This window comes from Sporobolomyces salmoneus (assembly GCF_050403485.1).
Source record: "Sporobolomyces salmoneus JCM6883 DNA, S_salmoneus_JCM6883_v1_ctg12, whole genome shotgun sequence".
Lineage (NCBI taxonomy): Eukaryota > Fungi > Basidiomycota > Microbotryomycetes > Sporidiobolales > Sporidiobolaceae > Sporobolomyces > Sporobolomyces salmoneus.
In genome coordinates this window covers 206,679-224,648 of record NW_027481151.1, presented here as the reverse complement: position 1 = coordinate 224,648, position 17,970 = coordinate 206,679, and the positions used below count along the sequence as shown (strand labels likewise).

The window sequence follows — 17,970 nt, the reverse complement described above, 5'->3', positions numbered from 1 at the left end:
AGGAATCTGAAGAAGCAGAGACAGCGACTACAGATAGTCGACCCAAGAAGAAGAGCAAACAAGCGGGAGAAATGGAAGGGGATCCAAACGTCGCAGCTTCAAACGAGTCGGCTCTCGCGGAGGAATCGAACAAGTCTACGGGTAACTCGAGCGACACCATGGAGGAATCGATGGCTACGAAAGAAGAAGAGCCCGTCGCCGCTGGAGAGGAAGAAGAAGTTTCACCGCTCGATTCACTTTCGACGGAAGAACGTCGCAAACTGAAAGGCAAGGGGAAAGCGACTGTAGATGAACCGCAGCGGGACGACAAGCATGACGATCAAGAAGTAACTAGGTTGAATCGAGAATTGGCGTTCAAGAACTCGGTACGTTCGTCTCGATTCAGTTTTTTGGCGTAAACTGAACTCGAGATAGTTTGTACGTAGCTCATTGCGTCTCAAGCTGCACTCTTGTCGAACTTCCGTTCAACCGTGGCTTGTATGGTCTGTCTTGAAACTCTCGAGAAACCTTACGCCCTCGCTTGCGGTCACGTTTTGTGAGTTTAAAAACCCTCGTCTCCAAACTCTTCTGCCATAGCTAACTCTTCGTCGCTCACCAGCTGTCGTAAATGTCTCCTCGAATGGTTCTTCCGACCCGATCCCACCGCCGAAGACAACGATTCATCACGATCCGGTTCTCCCTCGGGTTCAGGTTCTCGTTCCAGCTCGAGTTCAAGCTCAAGCTCAAGTGACTCCGATGAAGAAACTGGATCTCGATCAGGCTCAAATTCGAACGCTTCTTCTTACGTAGGAGGAACGTTCAGAGGTCAAGATTTCAGGATTCGAGGCTCGACGAGCGGAGGAAACGGTGCGGCTACGTTTGGTGCGCTCAGTGATCGGATTTATCAGGCGTTCGAGTCGGGTTCGAGGGGTGCGATCGGAGGTGGGAGTGGTGCAGGAGGAGCCGGGGGAGCTCGAGAAGTACCGAGAATTACAGAGGCTGAGAGCGAGTCGGATGGGGAGAAATCGGAGGAAGAGGAGGATAGTCGCGCGAAAGAGGCGAATGCGGAAGAGATGAGGAAGGCGAGATTAGCAAGATTCGGAGGAGGAGGTGCTAGTGCAGGAACGACTGAACCTGCTGCTTCGACTGCGAACAACGCCGTCCGAGATCCTCCAGCTCCCGTCGCCTCCGACTCCAGTCCACGACCTCGACCTCGCTCTCGTTCTCCTACGCCACCTCCGCCTCCTCCGCCTCCTCCACCTCGGGCCCCTCTCCTCCTCCCAAAAGGAGAACATCGAGCGAAAAACCTCGTCTGTCCACAATGTCGAACTTCCTGTTCCGAACGAGCGCCTCACCGAATTTTCGTCCTTTCCGAACTTCTCTCTCTCGTTCGTACCGCCGAAGAATCCGGGATGTTGCAACGATCCTCTGCGACTCCTGCTCCTCTTCCTCACCATTCCTCGGAGCCGATTCGAACGGATCTACCGGGATTGGATGAGAGTGACGGAACTTGGGCGGGATTGTTCCCTGGGGTCGGAGGGACGGAATCGAAGAAAGATAGGAGGAGGAGGTTGGCGAGGGTTGTCAGGGATCGAGATGATGGAGTGAGGAGATGTGGGGAATGTAATTGGGAGATTGATGAACGGAGTGGAACTTGTGAAGGATGGTGAGCCTCATCTCTCTCAGTCCCATTCCCTGCTTTCTCTGACGGTGTATCCGACGTCTATAGCGGTCGATCGTGGAACATGACTTCGGATGGGGATCATATTTCCTCAGAAGATGAAGACGAGGACGACGGAGGATTACGATTCCGATTCGGACGCTACGATCCGATACAACGAGCTCTCGCACGACGTCAACACGCTCTCGAAGATTCGGAACGTTCAGACGATAGCGATGATGTCGGTTCCTCGGGGGTTCGAGGAGAAGAAGACGAGTACGAATCGGACGGTTTCCTCGTTCGTTCAGGAGACGAGGGAGAGGGAGCGGAAAGAGGTGGGGGAGGAAGGGTTCGACGACATCTCTCAATCAGTTCGTCAGAATCGGTGGACTCGTTCAGTAGCGATGTCGAAGAAAGGAGGGAGGCCACGAGGAGACGGGAACGCCGTCAAGAAGGGGAAGTGATCGATCTCGAGAGCGATACTGGAGATGAAGACGAGGACGGTTCCCGTTCAGGGTCTGGGTCGAATAGTGGATCGCAGTCGAATTCGGAAGAGGAGGATTCGGGACCGAGCGAAACTCGACCGCAGGTTTCCAGGACAAGGCGTTCCGACACGGAATCAAATTCCGCCTCAGAGGAAGAAGAGGGAAGTCCACCTCCAGTACCGTATCGACGTCGACCGGATCCAGAATCTCCGTCCTCGCCAAGTAGCGCGAGTGAAGAGGAGGAGGAAATTCGTCCAGCTCGTCGAAAGAAAAGGGTGATTGCGTCTGATGAGGAGAGCGAGTAAACTTGTGCAATTCCTATCCACTCTTCGCTACTCTCAATCAAGGTCTTGTCTGCGGTGAGTTGGAGAGGTGTTCGTAAATTCTCGTCGCTAGTCCAAGAGTCGCTTTCGCAAGGTCTGTCTCGAGATGAGAATGAGCGATTGCAAGGCAGAAAGAGTTCAACATGATAGTGCGGATGAGGGATTGCTGAGAGAGGACATCTACTCCCTTGACTTGACAACGGAATCGCCACCACTGAGCTCGACAACGGTTCCGATCGCGACTCGGGTGAACTGTATTCGTGGATGAACTGCATCAGTCGCTAGTCTTTTGGCCGAGATAAGAGGTCAAGACGTACCTCTGCCATGTGGTCGAAGGAGAATTCTTTCGAGTATTCGATCGTGTCTTTGCCAGAGTGGATGTTGTGGTTCGAGTCTGTAAGCGAAGAGACGTCGTCAGTGCACTGCGCTTCACAATCCCGATCTCGCTCGTAGCTTACCCTCGAAGGTCGATTCAATCGTGAATGCGGAAGGAGCTCCGATCGTCGACCAGGAAGCATCTGTGAACCAGATTCGAGATGTGTCAGCAGAGTTATTTGACACTGCCACGGATTAAACTCACGATCACTGCATAGCGCAAGCAGAAAACGGGAGCGAAAAGGGGAAAGGCAAAGTTCGTTAGCGCTGAGTTCGACGAGAGAGGGCGGAACGAGGGAGAGATAAATCGACGCACGAGCACGCCTGGGTATCGATAGTAGAGAAGATGTCAGCGAATTCCGATCGAGAAGTTGAACGAGAAGAGAGGGTAACGAACATATCCGCACTTCGTCGAAGTCCAACCGATTGTAGCTACGGGATTGACGGATATCCAGAAATCAGCATCATATCGACTGGCTGTGTCTATTGAAGTGAGATCTCGAGACTTACAGTATTCATCGATAACTTTAGCGAGGAAATCGGTGAAAGCAGGATCAACGAAATCCCTGATCAACCCGATCGTGGGTTTCGTTCTCTGCTTGACCCACGCCGTCATATCGTTCTGGTGATAAGCCTTGACCTTGATTCCCTTCGCCTGATAATCCTGAGCGATCGCCTTCGAACCGAGGAGTCCACCTTCTTCGGCAGAGTTCCAGTGGAACTCGACGGGGTGGTGAGAGGGTTGGAAGCCCGAGGCGACGAGAACTCGGAATGCTTCGAGGATTGAAGTTGTTCCACTTCCGTCGTCGTCTGCTCCGGGAGCGCCGAGGAAAGGAAGACTGTTACGAAGGAGCAAGTCAGCTAGCGAGTACGAGAAGAGGGAGTGCAGTATAGCAAGGACGAGTCGGCAACGAGTGTGTGAGAGAGACGCACAGGTTGGTAGAATCTTGATGAGCGCCGATAATGACAATCTCATCCGAAGCGTTCTTCGCGGTAGGTTCAAACCTAACGAGAATACTGTTCTGACCCCAAGAATGGGGGAACTCTCGAATCTTGATCTTCAAGTCCTTGTTCGAGTTGGCGATTTGCGAAATTTGTCCGAGGAGGAAGTTCTGGGATTGTTTACCGTCGTCCGAGCGGTAGTATCGAGTACGGAAGCCGGAGAACGAGGTGAGGAACGTCTTCATTTCTTTCGTCGAGATCTTGTCGAATACGGAGGAGAGGGCTTTCTTCGAGTAGGAGAGCTTGGAAGGGAATGAGTCTGTGCGAATGCGAATGAATCAGCTCAAGGTGGTCGCAACCGAGTCAATCCGGGAGTTGCCTCACGCTTTCCCTGTACTGCGACCGCGTTACTCGCAAGGTTGTCGTCTGTGACATCGACGAAATGCTTGTTTGCGAACGTAAGGAGCGCTTTCTCCCCTTCGGTGATTTCAATCGGTTTCGAGTCCGCCGATAATTGCACCTTCCTCTTCTCGGGTAAACTCAAGATGTGCTTCTCCAATTGAGCGAGGTCGTCAGTCGGGAGGGAGCTGAGGGCGATGAGATCGAGGTCGGAAAGGAGGGATTGAGCGGTAACGGCGCTGTTCGTGGGAGACGAGAAGGTGATTTGTTGCTGAGAGGGGAGAGCAGTAGCAAGGGTAGCCAAGGTGGCCGCGAGGAGGGGGATTGATAAGCGCATCTTGTTCGGGAAGGAGAGGCGGGATCGGACCGCGAGGAGTGGGGAGAGTTGGAAGAGTGAGAGGAGGGATTGACCGGCTGTTTAGAATAGGTTCGAGAGTTGTTAGACGTTGTATCGGCGATGGAAGGAGGCGTCGAGTGAGGAGAAAGAGGGAAAGAGTTGTCGTCAGTCAACTTGAGCCGTCACCATCTCGTCCGGGTCACGCTTTCTACTCTTCCAGGCTTATCTTACTCCTGATCTACCGCATAAGATGCTGGGCAAGGTAAGCCGACTTCTCCTTGCTCCTCAAGCGCTGCCGATCTCGTCCTGACTCTCGGGACTCGTCTCTCGCTACTCGCAGGTCACTCACTACCTGTTCGACGCTGTACTCGTATCTATCTGTCTAGCTGGTATAAAGAGATCAACAGGGTTATCGTGCGTCGTTTCACTTCTTTCAATCTCCTCTCCTTCCCTGCTTCCCGCCGCTCCACCTCAGATCTTACAGCCGAATTAACCCCCGTTGCTTACTGTCGTAGACCTGCGCTGAACCGGCTGAAGAACAAGGATATCCGTCAATTGGTCTCCGGTTGTGAGTCCTTCTTTCGAGCTCAAAGTCTATTTTCTTCCTCCACTGACCCTGTGCTCTTGGTGGCTAGATCTCGAGATGGGTGAATGGGCGATGGACTTAACAATGTGCGTCGGTTTCCTAGATGGATCCGTCGTTGCGGACCTCGAAAAGATACTGAACAAACTAATCCATCGCAATCGTCCACAGCGTCGTAATGGGTCGATCGAACTACTTTATCCGAAATCGATAGGCTACAATGTGCGAGATCATGTCACGATGAGGTTTTGAAGGATTCGGGACAATTCCGCTACGTCTGTACAGTGCCAATTTTTCGAATGTTGTAAATTCGCTGGGTGTTTGAGCAGTGTCTTTCGCTTGCCCGCGGAGTCGGGTTAGCCCGTATCGTCGCTTATTTAAGTTCGCGACTTGGTGGGCTACAGACGACTTGGGTACGTTCGAAAGAGAAACCTGAGATTGAGAGACTGAGCTGAGAAATCTATGGAAGTTCTCCTGCTCATGGTGGCCTGGGGCGGACTTTGCGTGATAGACTGACGTGCGGTAAAGTCCTTGCAAGCTTAGGAAGCTGGGCTCAGACGAGACACGATTTGCACGATCGAGGTCTCTTTGGTGCCAAACTCAGATTCAGCCTTTTTCAGTTTGCAGCTGACAGTCGCATTTTCGAACAGGTCAACTTCAAGCTTCAAGCTCAAGCTCCGTAGCGTGGGGGGTGGTGGCGATCCTGAGCTCGCGGCAACTTTACAGACAGGAACGAGTCACTTCGGAGTCGAGCCCGTTCCCCTTCGTCGGAATCTTTCCAATCGACAGTCGTTCACGTGCAAAGGCAAGTTCGGCCGGTTACCAGGTTGCATGTGATCGAGTAGAACGAAGTAACGCGAACACCGCTAAAGAACGAAAGCCGTTTCCCCGGTAGAATTCAAAACAGGCTGAAATCGCAGGTTGAAGACGCTTCGTTTGGAGTAAGCCATGATTCGATGCATTCGTTCGACTTCGGTACACACTAAGAGAACCTTGGGAACAACAGAACAAGGGAATAAGCTAAAGAGAGAGAAAAAAGTTGGGAGAAATAACATCGGCGAAAGAAAGAAAAAACGAGCAACTTGAGGATGCAAGCTTTCGAGGGAGTCCGTTTAGGCCATAACGACAGCAGCGAGGGCCAAACCTCCAGCGACGAGTCCAGAGAGGGTAGTTTTCGTAGATCCGGAGGTAGGGGATGAAGTTGCACTCGCTTGAGCAGACGATCCGGATGCGACAAGGGAGGACGAGGCTCGAGAAGCCGAGCTGGCGGCCGATGAGATGGCACTCGAGAGGGAGGATGATTGCGATGCAACCGAGCTCGAGGCCGATGAAATTCCGCTGGCTGCAGCCGAACCTAAAGATTGGGGTGTTAGTTCGATGCTCGCTGGATGAGAACGGGCCTTTCTGACGACTCACTAGCTCCCGAAGGTACTGCGGAGATGTTGATGGGCGTTCCGTTCTAGCGAGGAAAAATAGGTCAGCTCGAGAGTAAGGATCAGGGAGAACCACATCCTCGCTCACTTGAGCACAGACGCTCGCACCGTACGAGAGAGCGGCTTCGAGATCAGAGGCGCTACAAGCTGAATGGAAATGGAGCATGGTCAGCGCGAACGAAACGACGACGGGGAGAGATTGAGAGAGAGGGATCAGGCTCACATGATTGCTGGCATTGGTAGTAGGAAGCTTGGAATTCTTGGTTCGTGCAGATGCAGTTCAATCCGGTGATACCAGTCGAGGCACACTGGGAGAGAACGAAATAGCGAAGAGGGAGAAAGGTGGAGACGAAAGAGGAAGAGGTCAGTTTCATGCTCAAAAAGTCGACAACGGTAGATGCTGAACGTACGGGAGATGAAGAGACAGAGCTGGTGAGACAGGTGAGGGCACAGGCGGGGATGTTGCCGGTAGATTGAGCCATAACCGACGAAACGACGGAGAGGAGAGCGGCGACGGTGGGAAGAGTGAAACGCATGGTTGAACGAGAGTTTGATGGGGTGCGGGCGGAAAGGGAAGGGAAGGAGTGAGAAGTGGAGCGAGTGGTGTGGAGAGAAGAGAAGAGAAGAGAGAGAGGAACGAAAGGAGAGCTAAAATCGCACAAAATGATCGGACTTATTTTGAAAACCTCTTCCCCTCTTTCGGGAGCAGGTGGGGAAAGACTCGCGGTTTCGAGCCTGGACCTGGCGGAGTTCCGACCGAAAAGGTCACGTTTCCCTTTGCCCACATCTTCGAATTTCAATAGTTCACCACACCGCGCGATTCGACTCGTAACTCGTTGACGCGAGACGGGCACAACTCTCCATCCAGCCAGTAGGGTCAGCACCGGTACTGACCAACTGAGCGCCCTTCGACTGTCGTCGTCTTCTTCCTTCCTTCTCTCGAATCGATGCCCCTGTCTCGACTATTCTTACTCCTTTCTACCCTCTCAATACTCGCCAAAGGTCAATCCTGCACTCAATTCGGTACACTCGAATCGAACGGTACCTGTTCAAACTGCCCGCCAGGATTCGGAGGTGCCGACTGCAGCCGTCTGATCTGCTCGAACCCATTCGTCTCTCCTTCCTCGCGAACCTTCTTCGACTCGAACGTATCAGAAAACGCGGCAGTAGGATGCGATCAGCAATGTACGACTGGATTCGAGGGACCGAATTGCAACGTTTGCATTTCAGATCAAGCTTGTTCAAGCGCACTCTCGGGAGGAGGGACTGGTTCAACGAGCAGTCAAGGACTAGGAGCACCAATATGTAGCACAGGAGCATGGACGTGGACTCAGGGATTCGGAACTTGCGCGGTCGTCGTGAGTTTTCTCTTCTCTTTTGTTTCGGATTTCCGTCTCCTCTCTTACCGCGCTTAGCTGATTCAGCTGTGTTATTCGTCAACAGAATCCCACTCTTCAGTCAGTATTCCCAGGAACGACGACTCTCACTTTCCAAAAGACGGTCTCGCCGTCAGATTCCCTTTCGCAAGCTCCCGGGTCGAATCATTCAATAACCGCCGCCCTCTTCTACTCTGCTCCCTCCGGCAACACGACCCTTACTGAGCAATTCTATTGCTCCGCGTCGTCTTGCGTCCAATCCAACCTCACAACTTCGATCGGTTCATCGTCACCTGAAGCAGCAATTTCTTACCTCTGCGAAGACCTTCAATGCCGATGCAACGTCGGAACCGCCTTCTGCAACTCTTCCGCTCCTCTCGATCTCACGAGCACATTCAACGGACTAGGAGGAACGATAGAAGTGACTTGCGATGCTTCGACGGGGTCGAATTGCTCGTTCAAACAAAACACCCTCAACTCTCTCTTCGGTCAAGCTGGATTGGCGCTCAACAGCTGCAAATGGGGAGAATGTGTGATTCCGGCAACTATCAACACTCTCGCGGCAACGCTCATTGGAAGTTCGAACGGAAATGGAGGAGGAAACTCGCTGAGCGGAGGAGTGATCGCTGGTTTGGCGGTTCTCGCTGCAATCGTCGCTTTACTCTTCGTCCTTCTCGGAGTCGGACTCGTCAGTCAACGGCGGGCCAGGAGAAATGCTAGAGAACGCGAACGGCTCTTCTCATCAGCTTCGAACGACTCGAAATTCTCCCATCCCTCCTCCCGGCAACCAATCGGTCTCCGATGGAACGACCTCTCCTACTCGCTTCCGGCGTCCTCGGCTCTCTCCCCGTCTCGCGTTTTCAATTCGTCTTCTTCTCGCTTCACCGCCGAGGGTCGCACGATTCTCCCTTGTCTTTCTGGCGCTATTCCCGGAGGATCGTTTACCTCGATCCTGGGCCCTTCTGGAGCAGGAAAGTCTACACTCGTCGATCTACTTGCCGGAGTTCGTAAAGCTGGGAAACGAGGAGGACAAATCGAGTTCATCGTGCCAGAGGGTTCAACACCGGGCGAGAAGATCAAAGTCGCTTACGTCGATCAACACGATTCTCTTCCGGAAACGAGCACAGTCAAGGAGGCGATCACGTTCGCAGCAGATCTGAAAATGGGCGAGATTTCGAAGGAAACGAAGCGGTGAGCTCTTTCCATTTATCGCTTGCTTTGTCTGGCAGCAACTCACAAGATCATTCGATCCATAGTCAACGAGTCTTCGAAGTCATGACTCAATTCGGGCTTGTCGATATCGCCGATTCTCAAATTGGCTCGAACGAAAAGCGAGGCATAAGCGGAGGTGAGTTCAAACGCACACCGTATCTTGTAACCGGCAATTGATCCGTCGTTCTCTGTAGGCGAACGGCGACGAGTCAGCATCGCTCTCGAACTCGTTGCAGCTCCAGCGATTTTGATTGCAGACGAACCCACTTCTGGTCCGTCTTTCTCGCTCTCCTCTTTCCTCGAGCTTCAGCTCTGACGCGTAGATCTGAGAACACAGGTCTCGATTCGACTTCAGCACTCTTGATCATCCGAGCGCTTAAAGCTCTTACGACTCCCACTTCTACCTCGACTCGTCCCACGACAGTCATTCTCACGATTCATCAACCTTCGTCTCAAATCTTCCATCAGTTCGATCAGTTCATTCTCCTCGGAATGGGCGGAGTCCAACTGTATGCGGGTACGGCGGCTAAATCGAAAGGATGGTTTGCAAAGCGAGGTTACGAATGCCCTGATGGATGGAACCCGGCTGATTGTAAGTCAGCTCATATCGACAGCACACACAGCCTAGACACTGATCGCAGTCCCTCGTGTAGACTTCCTCGACTTGGCGACTTCCACTCCTCGAGATCTCGTTCCCGGTCCACCCGTACCGACGTCTCGAAGTTCCTCCTCCGGCTCTACGAAAGAAAGACCCGGCGTGTCGTCTCGCAATACCACCGGCTCGACGGCTCTTCCGACGGTCACCTCGAGTGTTCCTGTTCGCGCAAGAACGACGGCGGTTTCGAAGCCTTTGAGCCTCAAGAACCAATTTCGACTCATCAACGAGGACAGAAAGCCCAGCACCGTTACCTTAACCCAGTTCGAGGTGTTGGCAAAGAGAGAAGCGAAGAACCTGAAGAGAGATTGGTCCTTATTCGTAGGTGGCTTCCTTCGCGACTCATTTTTCGAATCGGAAATTGATCCAGTTCTCGCGCTCTCTGTAGTTCATGCACAATATCGTCGCTATCATTGTCGGAGTCATCGTCGGAGGAATGTACTTCCAAGTCGACCTGAGCATTGGAGGTAAGAGCATTTTCCCGCTCTTCTTGACTCGAGATCGCTCACGTTTTCCCTCATTGATAGGTTTCCAATCACGAATCGGTTCCTTGTTCTTCCTCGGGTGTCTTCTCGCTTTTGCTTCATTGTCAGCACTTGCAAACTTCTCACGTTCACGCTCGCTGTTCCTTCGCGAACGAGCGCGAGCTTACTACTCGCCTTTCGCGTGGGTATCGAGTCGAGTCGTATTCGACATCATTCCACTTCGATTGGCTCCTACGATCCTCCTCGGCGTCATTGTATAGTGAGTTTGTAAAAGCCAGACAACTCGGCGGGGAAACGCTGACTTTACCCTTGATTCTAGCTGGATGGTCGGATTGTCTCGAGACGCTGAACACTTCTTCAAGTTCCTCTTGATCTTGATCCTCTACTCGATCGCAATTACTCTGTTCAACTTCCTCCTCGCGGCACTCGTCTCTGATACGGGAATTGCGATTCTCATTTCTTCAGTGTAAGCTCTCTCCGTCTTCTTTCCTCACCGACGCGAGATCTGACTCGACTCGTCTGATGTGTCGATAGTATCAACCTATTCCAAATGGCGTTCGCCGGGTTCTTCATCAACCTATCCCGAATCCCACCCGTCCTTCGCTGGCTTCAATGGTTATCGCCTCTCAAATACGCTCTCGAAGCTCTCTCGGTCAACGAAGTCTCAAGTGGGTTAATGATCGTCGACGAGCTGGCTGGCGCCAAGGTGGAAATCTCAGCTGTCGTGATCATGGAGACGTTGTTTGGGTTCAAGTTCTCAGCTTACTACAGGTAACGACGTGGTTTCTCTATCTCTTGGCTCGAAGGACGCTGGACTGATAGTGGATTTTCTTCGTAACAGGGATGTACTGGTATTGTTTGGGTTCATTGCCGGGTTGGCGGTGTTGGTCGTCGGCGCTGTCGTGTTCAAACTGCGAGAATTGAGATAATAGTTCCTTGGTTCTTCCGGTATTTGTTGTTCCTTCGCTCTTCAATTGTTGCTGTCATTCAATTTCGCGTGGTTTCTCAACTATGCAAAGCCTGCGCTGCTGACTCAGTTGAGATTTTAAGCGAGTTGCGAAATCGAAGAGCTTCGGATTTCCCTTTCCCTTACATCTCGATCACTGTACCACTTTCCGCCCTTCCTTTACCTCAAGCTAGTGACCCACAGAAGCGCCGACTTCGACTCAGAGACGCCTTGCTCGCCACCCCTTCAACCTTCATCTCTTGATCTCTCTCATTTCGCTCTACCTCAACCAGCAACGCAGTCAGTATGCCACGAGCAGAAGCAGGAACCTCGAAAGCCATCGGCAACGCCATGAAGAGCAAAGGTGAGTCCTCGTCCTTGTTCGAGAACGAGTTGCTGATCAAGCTGACTCTCCTCGCCACGCTCTGCTCTGCAGGTCTTCAGAAGCTTCGATGGTACTGTCAGATCTGCGAGAAGCAATGTCGAGATGTGAGATCTCCTTCTACCACCCTGTCAGGGGTCTCTGAACTCTGGCTGACCTATCTCTCGATTCACCTTAGGACAATGGATTCAAGTGTCACACGATGTCGGAAGGTCATTTGAGGCAAATGTTGGTCGTAGGGGAAAGCGCGGGGAAGCATATTGCCGATTACACTTCGAGGTTTCAAGGAGAATTCGTCGCTCTTCTCAGTCGAAGGTGAGCACCCATCTACACTGTACTTTGAGCCAGAGACAGTACTGACATCCTCACGATCACATTAGATGGGGTACGAAACGAGTTCGAGTGAATCAAGTGTACCAAGAATACATTCAAGACAAGAATCATCTCCACATGAACGCGACCCGATTCCTCTCGCTCACCGAATTCGCGAAACACCTCGGACGAACCGGAGTCTGTCACGTAGACGAAACCGAGAAAGGATGGTTCATCAGTTGGATCGACAACTCTCCGAAAGCTTTGGCGAAGGCTGAAGCGAATCAGAAGAAGGAACGAGGAGAGATGGACGACGAAATGAGACAGAGGAAATTGATCCAGGAACAGATCGAGAGGGCGAGGGAAGAAGGGGAGAGGAGGAGAAAGGAAACTTTGCTCGCGAAAGGAGGACAAGGAGAATCTGGAGAGGGAGAGACCGGTGAAGAGGCGAAACCCGTCGAGGAGGAGGAACCGACGAGGGAGCTGAAACGCGAGGAAGGAGAAAAGGTCGCTCTCAGTTTGAACTTCAAAGCTACTCCTACCGAATCGACCTCGAAAGCACCTTCACCTCCGACGACTGACTCTGCTCCTCCAGCTCCCGCATCGACTTTCATCGCTCCTCCAGTCAAGCCTGTGATTGGCTTCACTCCCAAACCAAATCCTCTTGCGGCGAAGCGACCAAATCCGCTTAAAGCGAACCCGCTCGCGAAGAAATCGAATCCATTGAAATCTGGTTCCTCCGGCTCGTCGACCTCAACAACAGGAGGCGAGAAACGCAAGGCTCCTATGAGCGCGATGGAACAGATCGCAATGGAAGAGATGGCGAGGAAGCAAAGGAGGAGGGATTAAAGTTGCTCGTGGTACTCGATTTCGTTTTGTCGTTTTCCCTTCGCCTCTCTGTTGGCCTCTCTGTTGTAAGCAGTACATCTTTCGTTTCATCATCAAGACACCGCGCACTGTCTTTTTTGTTTGTGAGCAGCAGCGCATACATAGACCACTCGAGAGAGAGCATACACTTTGATCGCGCGCAGTCGTTCGCACTCGATTCTATTCACGCTCAACCTCGTCACTCTCCAACATCCTGCATGTATGTGTATGCTCTGTCAGTCTTCCGTCCACTTCAATCGGTCCCAACTAACCGTGGAGCTGGAGCTTGGAGAAAGTTTAAAAATTCAGTTCTTCGTCGACGTCGATCATATTCGCCATGTTCCCTCGTTCTTCCTCGTCTTAAAGTCTTTGCATTGATTCTCGGCGCAGCTAACATTCAGTTCGCGGCAAGGTCGCCGTCCAGCTCTTAGGGTTCCCCGGTCGAGATCGTAATCTTTCTGCGATACTTTTTTTCCGGTGAAAGAAGCGCGTGGTGAGCGGTATCGTCAGTCAACCCTGCTCTCTTCTCTTCCTTCTCTCTATCCTCCTCGACGACAAAAGGTTTCGACGACTTCTTCCTCGGGAGGCTCAAAGAAAGAACGCACGGGACGATGTCAGGTTTCTCTTCGCAAAGCGTCTTCTCGACTACCTCTTCCATCTCCTCGTCCTCCTCGTCGTCGACTTCTTCAAGCGTCTCTCGAAGCTTCTCGACCTCGAAGATCGCTTGGTTGTCGTCGGTTGAAGTCGAGGCAGCGATGGAGAAGGAAAGGAAGTCCATCTTGGAGGACCTTCGAAACGCTTCGTCTACCCTACCAGGCGAACAAGGCGAGAGGAAAGATTGGAAGAGGTCTGTCGGACCCAATACGTGAGCATTCTCCTCTTCGCCGTGAACGAGTCTCCGTAATTGACCTCTTTGAGCTCTGATGCCAGCGGTCGCAAGCTGGGAAAGATCTTGTCAAAGTCAACGAGTGTTCGTTCGTTGCGTATCTCAGGACCTCTTCACTTGAAGGTAAGCTCACCCCTCTACGTCGAATCTCCCCGACCAACGCCAGAAACTGATCCCTCGTTTTCTCTTGCCTTAGCCTCTCGATGATCCTTCAACCGCCTACAACCGTACTCCTCCTGTATCTTCCCCTGCTGCTCGTACGACCCGCTCGACGAGCTTTAGATGGTTCTTCTAGTCTGTTCTTCCACTGCCTTTCTGTCGTTGTCGTTGTTCTTTTCCTCTTTTTCTCCTTGGGACTAATCTGTTGTTGCTTGCTCTTCCTCTCTATCTTTCTCTTATCTGGGCTAATCGAAAAAGTATATGTTTTACCTTTGTTATCTCCTGTCAAAACAACTTAACCATTGCGACTTCGAAACGACCTAAGAAAAGACGAGTATCTACATGCGAGGGAACTATGAACAAGGTTACGTTTTGCGAGCGAGAGAGAGAAATATTGGTAACGAAGAGTAACAACATGCGAGATGAGCATCAAAGCTCGTCAACAGAAAGAACAGATAAACAAGGAAGAGCGGTTTTTATTTTGCGAGAGGTGGTATCTCTGAAGCAAGAGTCAGTTCGGGAGGAGGAGAGGGAAGTGTAGAAGGTGGTGATGGAGGTTCTGGCGCATCGTGACGATTGGGCGATCTTCTGGTAAAGTCAGAATCACGCTTTGGAGAGCTACGCTTCTCGGGGAAAGGGATTCCCATCGAAGTTGAGGGTCGAGACCTAAGAGTCGGGTTTGGAGGACGGATCGATGTCGCCTGAGAGAGCGCGGGTTCGACGACAGACGGAGGGAGATCTCCGTCTTCATCGTCGTCGGTAGTCGTGTAATGATCCAGATCACCGTTCGTCATCGAGTCGCCGAGCATGGAACGTTCCATGTCGGCTTCGTCGGCGGTAGAGATCTGACGAGATGTCGGGTCGAGGAAAGGTGGAAGAGGGTTACTGAAGGAGGCGGGAGACGCCGTGGTAGTTTGCTGAGGGAGCATGGACTCGATAGCGAGCCCGAGTTCCGTGTCCAGTTTTGAGCGTCGAGGGAACTCAAACGGAGAACCCGGACGTCGAGTGCTGCCTCGCCGCCTTCGAGCTTCTTTCGTTTCGAGTGCGCTCGAGGTGGAAGCGAGCGGAGGCTCTTCGGGTGGAGCAGAGGAGTGACGAAGCGGGGGCGTCCATGCTCTTGGGGACTTGACGAAGGCAGGAGATCGAGCCGAAGACGACGTCCCTGTTCCGTAATGTCTCCTCGGTCCTGGCTTCGACATGGAAGGGTAACGTTTCGAATGGCCATGCGGGTGCTTTGCTGCTCCGGTACCGCTCAAGCGCCGACCAAGAGGTTTTCGACCAACTGTCAAGTATCAAAGCGTTGTCAGGACGGGTATTCTCTACGATGAGAGAAAGTTGCTCACGATCAGGACTCGACTTCTCCTCATTCGAAGCCTGTTGATCCTCCTTGTCCTCTGCTCCTTCTTTGACGTGTCCCCTCCGCTGAGATTGCGCCGAGGACGCGAGATGGAGGAAAGGCGACGTCGGAATGCTCCGAGTGAACCCGACAAATACGATCAGGAGAAGGGTTCCGACGAGCTGGATTGCGTTCAAGCGTTTCTCGAGACGGATCTGTATTGCGTCCCGTCAGCTCCGTTGTTTATACTACTTCTTGTACGCTTGTGCGGAAGAGAATGACGACTGACCTCTTGAGCTAGCACTCCGACTTGAGTTGTCAAACCTAGCCTCTCCCGCTCGAGATCCTTCCTCTCCTTTTCGAGATCGAGCAGAGTTTGTCGGATACCCTGTTCTTGACGGGAACGCTGTGATGATTCTCGAGTCAGCTCAAATGTCAAGCTCAACGAATCATGAGTCGGAGACGTACCGTAGCTTCGACTTCGCTCAAACGTCGCTCGATCCTTGTGAATGCTTCTCGAAGCATGCTACTCTGGGCTTCAATGAAGTGCATCGACAACGTCTGATTGTGTTCGAGACTAGTTAAACGCTTCATGATTGTTGCGTAGATCGATTCTCCCGGTTGAGGTTGTTGGATCGGAGGGGAGATGACGGGAGCGCGATGAGGCGGCGCGTAAGGTTGAGCAGGAGGGGTGTTGTTGCGAGAGGGAAGAGGACGGGAGTCGACGATAGGAAGATCAGAAGGAGCTGCAGGTCGAGAGGTGGCGGAGGAGGAAATGATGGGAGTGGTTGATTCGGAGGCATGAGCGATGACCGTGGATGAGTCGACGGGCAGTGAAGAGGAAGTTGGGTTAGAGCTCGGTGTTGTCATAGACGAGGCGGCTGAGGATTCGATTATAGACGAAGATGAGGGATGAGCTTCGTGTTCAAGATGAGTCGATGAAGTCGATGCTGATGGGGTCTGGGACCCAGCTGGAAGATCAACAGGGTGTGCAGAGGGGGTAGCAGTTAATCGAGAAGCGTCCTTCGTCGAACTTGCGCCAGGAACGGAGGATGTGGTCAAAGTTGTCGAACTCCCAGAGGGCTCCAGCGATATTGTATCCGTAGTCGGGCGAAGTAGCGTGGGATGTGTGCTCGTCACAGTCCTTTCTACGTCTTCCTCATTGTCGACTCGAGTCGTATTGACCTCCGAAGTTCCAGGCTCGCGCTTCTCCTCCCTCGTGACGTTTTCGCCTGCTAAAGGTTCTGCGACCTTGGGCTCTTCTCGGACTATCTCGATCACTCGAGACGGTGCCTCCTCCTCCTGACGAACACTCTGCTCTCCCTCAAACTCCTCGACCTCGTCTTCGACGAATTCGTCCGCGGCTGCCAAAGCTTCTTGCAACTGTCTCGCCTTCCGTTCCGATTCCCGATAAGCGTCGAGTTGCGTGTAGCCGTACACACGAAGTAGCGAGACGGGGCAGTAGTATTCGGATCCAAAGTGCGAGAGGAAATTGATTCGAATGTATCGACAGAAATTCGGGATCAGATTTGGTCGAAAGACCTAGCGGCAAACCCCGTCAGCTCCAGAGACATAGACGATGAGCGTGAAAGACTCACTTGTACCCCTCGAATATTCCTCGCTCGGAAAGTCCCGAGATCGTGCCAATCGTCCGCATTTCCCGGATAATTGACGCTACAACTCGCTTTGAAGTGTTTGAACATGCTCGAGAAGAACTCGAAGTTGGCGAGTACGATCGTGTCGATTTGAATCTCGTCGCAGAGTTCGACCTCGACGAATTTGGGGTCGGCAGAACAGGGAGTGAGCATGTAACGATCTTTCTTCTCTACGAGGATCGCGGAAGCTCCTTTCGTCTTGCGCGAGGATCGATGCACCATCGCGGCGCATTCGAACGCGGCATAGTTTGATCGATCCTTGAGCGGTACGAGTGGGTCGTTCTCGTCGCCGGTTCCTACATTCGGAAGAGGTTGAATGGGAGAGAGCGAGTTTGTCGAAGAAGGTTCTCCTCCTCCTCCGTTCTGTCGAGTCGAGTCTTCCCTCGGTTCGTTCTTTGAACGCCTTTCCTCTTTCCGACCGGCTTCTGCCTGATTCGCTGTTCCCGTCGACGATTCAGCTCCAGATTCTTCTCCTGAGGCGAACAAGCTGCCCAAATCTGCACCATCTCCATCATACGAAGCTCCTTTATCCCCAACCGTCTCTGAACCGATCACATCCTGTCTCTGCCGTTGGGCGGCTTTCCTCGCCCTCCGTGCGAGCGCAATTGAAGGATCCGGAACGACGACGTATTTCTCTTTCCATTCGTTGAACGAGAGGAATTCGGGCACGGATGGAATCGACGTGAGGGGTACTTCCGAGACGATCGATATGGAAGGGAGTGGAGGGATCGACACTGAAGGGGAAGGAGTAGAAGAGAGAGGAGACGATTCGGAGGGAGGTGGGGAGGAAGGAGAGGGAGGAGCTTCGGAAGGGGTAGGCACGATGATCTCTGTCACTTTCGAGCTCGTTGAGACTACAGGAACTGGTTCAGGAGAGGTGGAAGTAGCGAGAATCGACGAGTTTCCTTCACTGGCAGTTTCCTCCCCTTTCTCCACTTCAATGGACGGAATACTGCTCTGAATAGGCGTTGATGGTAATATTGTGGATCCTGAAGGTGCTTCGATGGTGTTAGTCGTCGGTGTTGAGCCAGTTTCGACCGGATGCGATAGTTCGGTCGATGAGGGAGATTCTTCAAGGGAGGACGAGGCGAGGGTCGTAGCGACACACAGAAACAAGCAGTAGCATGTTCTGACCAATCGCATGCCGTTCCCCGACGGCAGATGGAAAGTCGTGAACAAGTTG

At 52.5% G+C, this 17,970-nt stretch overlaps 8 protein-coding genes across 8 annotated transcripts; 5 read left to right on the top strand and 3 right to left on the bottom strand.

Annotated features, from left to right (window-relative positions):
• Positions 1–71: 71 nt before the first annotated feature.
• JCM6883_004717 (RING finger protein) lies at positions 72–2,429 on the top strand (the record flags this gene model as incomplete). The annotated part of the gene is made up of 4 exons (XM_076630802.1): positions 72–365; positions 426–535; positions 599–1,645; positions 1,709–2,429. 4 exons carry the CDS (start codon positions 72–74, stop codon positions 2,427–2,429), a joined length of 2,172 nt encoding a protein of 723 aa, XP_076489226.1.
• Positions 2,430–2,627: 198 nt separating this feature from the next.
• On the bottom strand, positions 2,628–4,500 carry JCM6883_004716 (uncharacterized protein; the record flags this gene model as incomplete). The annotated part of the gene is made up of 9 exons (XM_076630801.1): positions 2,628–2,699; positions 2,765–2,841; positions 2,906–2,965; positions 3,028–3,032; positions 3,139–3,146; positions 3,220–3,254; positions 3,333–3,661; positions 3,756–4,083; positions 4,149–4,500. The coding sequence occupies 9 exons, from the start codon at positions 4,498–4,500 to the stop codon at positions 2,628–2,630; spliced, it is 1,266 nt and encodes a 421-aa protein (XP_076489225.1).
• A 250-nt stretch (positions 4,501–4,750) lies between these two features.
• JCM6883_004715 (DUF1748 domain-containing protein) lies at positions 4,751–5,297 on the top strand (the record flags this gene model as incomplete). Its single annotated transcript, XM_076630800.1, has 5 exons — positions 4,751–4,762; positions 4,841–4,914; positions 5,016–5,068; positions 5,136–5,172; positions 5,255–5,297. The coding sequence occupies 5 exons, from the start codon at positions 4,751–4,753 to the stop codon at positions 5,295–5,297; spliced, it is 219 nt and encodes a 72-aa protein (XP_076489224.1).
• An 898-nt stretch (positions 5,298–6,195) lies between these two features.
• JCM6883_004714 (uncharacterized protein) lies at positions 6,196–7,052 on the bottom strand (the record flags this gene model as incomplete). Its single annotated transcript, XM_076630799.1, has 5 exons — positions 6,196–6,437; positions 6,500–6,542; positions 6,605–6,663; positions 6,740–6,824; positions 6,927–7,052. The coding sequence occupies 5 exons, from the start codon at positions 7,050–7,052 to the stop codon at positions 6,196–6,198; spliced, it is 555 nt and encodes a 184-aa protein (XP_076489223.1).
• A 411-nt stretch (positions 7,053–7,463) lies between these two features.
• Positions 7,464–11,173, top strand: JCM6883_004713 (uncharacterized protein; the record flags this gene model as incomplete). Its single annotated transcript, XM_076630798.1, has 11 exons — positions 7,464–7,874; positions 7,960–9,083; positions 9,149–9,240; positions 9,299–9,376; positions 9,442–9,696; positions 9,758–10,080; positions 10,148–10,226; positions 10,287–10,503; positions 10,564–10,710; positions 10,779–11,015; positions 11,086–11,173. 11 exons carry the CDS (start codon positions 7,464–7,466, stop codon positions 11,171–11,173), a joined length of 3,051 nt encoding a protein of 1,016 aa, XP_076489222.1.
• A 323-nt stretch (positions 11,174–11,496) lies between these two features.
• Positions 11,497–12,733, top strand: RTS2 (Rts2p; the record flags this gene model as incomplete). The annotated part of the gene is made up of 4 exons (XM_076630797.1): positions 11,497–11,554; positions 11,627–11,679; positions 11,751–11,887; positions 11,953–12,733. The coding sequence occupies 4 exons, from the start codon at positions 11,497–11,499 to the stop codon at positions 12,731–12,733; spliced, it is 1,029 nt and encodes a 342-aa protein (XP_076489221.1).
• A 629-nt stretch (positions 12,734–13,362) lies between these two features.
• On the top strand, positions 13,363–13,932 carry JCM6883_004711 (uncharacterized protein; the record flags this gene model as incomplete). The annotated part of the gene is made up of 3 exons (XM_076630796.1): positions 13,363–13,616; positions 13,682–13,760; positions 13,834–13,932. 3 exons carry the CDS (start codon positions 13,363–13,365, stop codon positions 13,930–13,932), a joined length of 432 nt encoding a protein of 143 aa, XP_076489220.1.
• Positions 13,933–14,272: 340 nt separating this feature from the next.
• Positions 14,273–17,930, bottom strand: SLP1 (Slp1p; the record flags this gene model as incomplete). Its single annotated transcript, XM_076630795.1, has 5 exons — positions 14,273–15,078; positions 15,140–15,347; positions 15,422–15,538; positions 15,601–16,674; positions 16,731–17,930. The coding sequence occupies 5 exons, from the start codon at positions 17,928–17,930 to the stop codon at positions 14,273–14,275; spliced, it is 3,405 nt and encodes a 1,134-aa protein (XP_076489219.1).
• Between the last annotated feature and the right edge of the window lie 40 nt (positions 17,931–17,970).